Source organism: Leptonychotes weddellii, unplaced genomic scaffold (assembly GCF_054177405.1).
Source record: "Leptonychotes weddellii isolate Sample4059 unplaced genomic scaffold, ASM5417740v2 HiC_scaffold_18729, whole genome shotgun sequence".
In the NCBI taxonomy this organism is placed as follows: Eukaryota; Metazoa; Chordata; class Mammalia; order Carnivora; family Phocidae; genus Leptonychotes; species Leptonychotes weddellii.
This window is the reverse complement of record NW_027772252.1, coordinates 1-3,714: the sequence shown is the minus strand read 5'-3', so window position 1 is coordinate 3,714 and position 3,714 is coordinate 1. Positions and strand designations below refer to the sequence as shown.

General features: G+C 58.2%; 1 protein-coding gene across 1 annotated transcript; it reads left to right on the top strand.

The window, feature by feature from the left end:
* Positions 1-370: 370 nt before the first annotated feature.
* On the top strand, positions 371-3,632 carry CLEC3B (C-type lectin domain family 3 member B). Its single transcript, XM_081810139.1, has 2 exons — positions 371-492; positions 3,137-3,632. The coding sequence occupies exons 1-2, from the start codon at positions 411-413 to the stop codon at positions 3,535-3,537; spliced, it is 483 nt and encodes a 160-aa protein (XP_081666265.1). The 5' UTR covers positions 371-410; the 3' UTR covers positions 3,538-3,632.
* The last annotated feature ends 82 nt before the right edge of the window (positions 3,633-3,714 follow it).

Below are 3,714 nucleotides of genomic sequence, written 5' to 3'. Positions count from 1 at the left end.
ATCCATTCATCTGTCGATGGACATCTTGGCTCTTTCCATAGTTTGGCTATTGTGGACATCGCTGCTATAAACATTGGGGTGCACATACCCCTTCGGATCACTACATTTGTATCTTTGGGGTAAATACCCAGTAGTGCAATTGCTGGATCGTATGGTAGCTCTATTTTCAACTTTTTGAGGAACCTCCACACTGTTTTCCAGAGTGGCTGCACCAGCTTGCATTCCCACCAACAGTGTAGGAGGGTTCCCCTTTCTCCGCATCCCCGCCAACATCTGTCGTTTCCTGACTTGTTAATTTTAGCCATTCTGACTGGTGTGATATCCCACCCCGTCCTTGCCCCTCCCCCATCCTTCACTGCCTCCTTCACGTGTTTGTGACTGTCTCCATCCTAGATGCTGTGACCCCAAAGATGTTTGAGGAGCTCAAAAGCCAGCTGGACAACCTGGCCCAGGAGGTGGCGCTGCTGAAGGAGCAGCAGGCCCTGCAGACGGGTGAGCACAGTGGGCAGCCCCTCGGGGCCCCGGGCCGGGGTGGCCAGAGAAGGGCTCAGGCCAACAGCACGCGTGTAGTCTCCAGCCTGTACCGGGGCCTGGCTGTCAGGCCAGCCCTGTAGGCCAAGACACTGGGTCCAGGGAGCGCCCTCCTCCGCCTGCTTCCTCTCGGGCAGATCCCCTGACATGTGTGCATATGGGAATGCTCTCGAAGGACGAAAATTCTCCCACAAGAATGCATTACCGCCCACCGGAAGCGTGGCCCCAGGAGCACTGTGTGGACCTGTTAGGAGCCTTCCTAAGGAGCTCCCAGAGGACCCTCCACCCAGCCAGCCCCCACAGCCCTAAGAGGCCCCGTTAGCTTCACTCCCTGTGCGTCAGCACATTTACCGATGCTGCCACTCTTCATCATCCTAATTATGCCGAGGCAGGGTTTATCCTGCCCGTTTTAAATGGGGGAAACCGAGGCACAGAGAGGTCCTGTTCCTTGCCCATGCTCATCTGGCTGGTTAGTACAGATGAGGACCTGAATGGGAGCCACCTGCCGGGTCTGTGCTGGGTGAGAGGAAAGGTGGGTTTGGGTCTTCCTGGCCCCGCACTCATCAGACAAGCAAGGATGGACGCCGTCACTCGGCTGCAGAGCCTGGGGACAAGGTCGGGGCTCCTCCCGGACCACCTACTCTCTCTCTCTCTCCACCATGTTCCTTTCATAGCGTCTCAGACTCGCCTACTCCTTTGTGACTCTGCCCTGGGGAGCCCAGAGAATACAGACTAACAGCAGTAGATAACACGTGTGAGCGTCCTGCGGGCCTGGCACTGCTCCAAGGCTCTACAAACAGTAACTCAGCCTTCGCAGAAAACCCATGCAGTGAGCTTATTACTATAACCCCACCTCCATTTCCCACCAGGACGCGGAGTGTCTTGCTAACAGCCGGCGGGAGCAGTCTTGTTCTTAGCTTTGCTACGCTGCCTCTCTAGTTATCACCCGGGCCCCTTCTTGGGCAATCCACAAATCTCTCTGTGCTCACAGCCACCCTCTCACCTGATGCTTCTCTGACAGCATGTCCCAGGCCTTGGGCCCGCTGCTCCCCTCCTGCCTCCTCAGAGACCTCCAGATCCTTCTCACTGGGCAGTTTGCACCCAATTCCTTGCACCCAGGTCTCTCCTTTCAGCACGCACATTGGCCAGCCTTCTGTCCCTCTAGAGGGCCACACTCTGTCCTTCCCACAACAGGGCCTTTGTACCTGCTATTCTGGCAGCCTGAATTGCTCCCCCAAGATCCACCTACTGTGCACCTCCAGCTTTGCCGTCTCAGGACTCCCTAATCCCTCGTCTCAATCAGACTCCTCAGTTTTAACTCTCACTAGATGATGTTCTTTCCTTCATTGTATTTATTGCAGTTTGTAATGATCTATTCATTTGTTGGTTTATGTCTGCCTCCCCTGCTATATGATAAGCCCCAGGACCACAGGGGCCATGTTTGATTGTCTTGTCTCTTCCACCACCTTGCCCAGCATAGTGCCTGCCACATATCAACACTCAGGAAATTTTTGTTGAAGGGCGGACAAACACATGATTTTGTACAACCTGCTTAACATAGCAGGTAGGGTGAAGGGGCTCTAGAAGGGAAGAGTCTATCATGTTTTGGCTTCAAGTAAATAGAACACCTAGCAGTAGCTTAAACAAAAAGCGAGTCTGAGCATGGGTAGCTGTAAGTTTTTGTTCAGAAGCTTTGCCTCATGGTCCCTAGATGGCTGCCCCAGCTCCAGGCATCATGACTGCGTTCAAGGCAAGATGTAGGAGAAAAGGTGGCCCAGCCATTTATCAAGAGAATGAAGTCTTCCATTCCCACCTTATTGATCAGAGCTCTATCATATGACCACCTGTAGCTTCGATGCAAGAATGAAGCTTTTCCAGCCCCTGTAGTGGAGGCAGACGAGGGAGAAGGGGGTTGAGAATGGATGTTGGTTGGGTTGACCAACAGTATCTGCCCCAGAGGGAAAGTTGAGAAGCACAGTGCCATTCTGGGGGACAGCCTCCTCATCTGTAGAGTGGAAGGTGTAGGGGGGGATTGCCAGGCGAGCTCTAAGGTCTCTCTCAAGTCTAAGCTTTGTGCTTGGGCAAAGTCCATATAACCCAGATGCCACTAGCCCCCTGAGGTGAGGTGATGAGGTGGGGACTTCCTGGCACAAAGCCCCGACATATGGCAGTCCCATCGTCCCCCGCCCCCATGTCTGCCCATTCCCTGGAGGTTCACAGCCTCCCATGCTGATGGGGCTCCTCAGAATTCCCCCGCCTTGGGCAGAGCTGACTTTGTCTCTACACTTGCACATCCCCCAGGCACTGGATGTGGCACCCAGGGAAGGGCGGTGACCTTGACCTAGGGGCTGTCTGCAGCTGAGGGGCTAGCCTCACGACCTTTGGCATGGGGACCTGGGCTCTGCATCGGTGTCCATCACAGCACTAGCCTGGGCGGTGTTGGGGGGGGGGCTGTCCAGGGCCAGCGATCACGGGGACAACGGGGTGGGGGGGCTGGGCCTGCAGGAGGGTGGGCCCGGCCCTGGAGGGGTGGCCTGGGGCTGGGGACCCTGGAGACCTGGGGTGATGGCCGTCTCTCCCCCCTCTTCCCCCCCGCCCCCCGCAGTCTGCCTGAAGGGCACCAAGGTGCACAGGAAGTGCTTTCTGGCCTTCACCCACACCAAGACCTTCCACGAGGCGAGCGAGGACTGCATCTCGCGCGGGGGCACGCTGGGCACCCCCCAGACGGGCTCCGAGAACGACGCCCTGTACGAGTACCTGCGCCAGAGCGTGGGCGCCGAGGCCGAGATCTGGCTGGGCCTCAACGACATGGCGTCCGAGGGCGTCTGGGTGGACATGACCGGCGGCCACATCGCCTACAAGAACTGGGAGACGGAGATCACGGCGCAGCCCGACGGCGGCAAGGCCGAGAACTGTGCCGCCCTGGCCGGCGCGGCCAACGGCAAGTGGTTCGACAAGCGCTGCCGCGAAAAGCTGCCCTACATCTGCCAGTTCGCCATCGTGTAGCCGCGCGGCCGGCGGGGAGGCTGCGGGGGGCGCCCAGCCCCGACCCCCGCTCGGCCCGCGCCCCGCGCTCGCGCAAATAAAGCTGGTGCCGCTGGGCCGCGAGTGGCTGCGCCTGTGCTGGGCCCGCGGGGCGGAGAGCTCTGGGGGAGGAGGGGAGAAGGGGGAAGGGCCGGGGAA

Excerpts from the sequence above, each read along its gene's own strand:
- CLEC3B (XM_081810139.1), top strand. The coding sequence starts at position 411 with ATGTTTGAGGAGCTCAAAAGCCAGCTGGACAACCTGGCCCAGGAGGTG. Across the intron at positions 493-3,136 it reads GCAGCAGGCCCTGCAGACGG|TCTGCCTGAAGGGCACCAAG; the intron begins GTGAGCACAGTG and ends CGCCCCCCGCAG.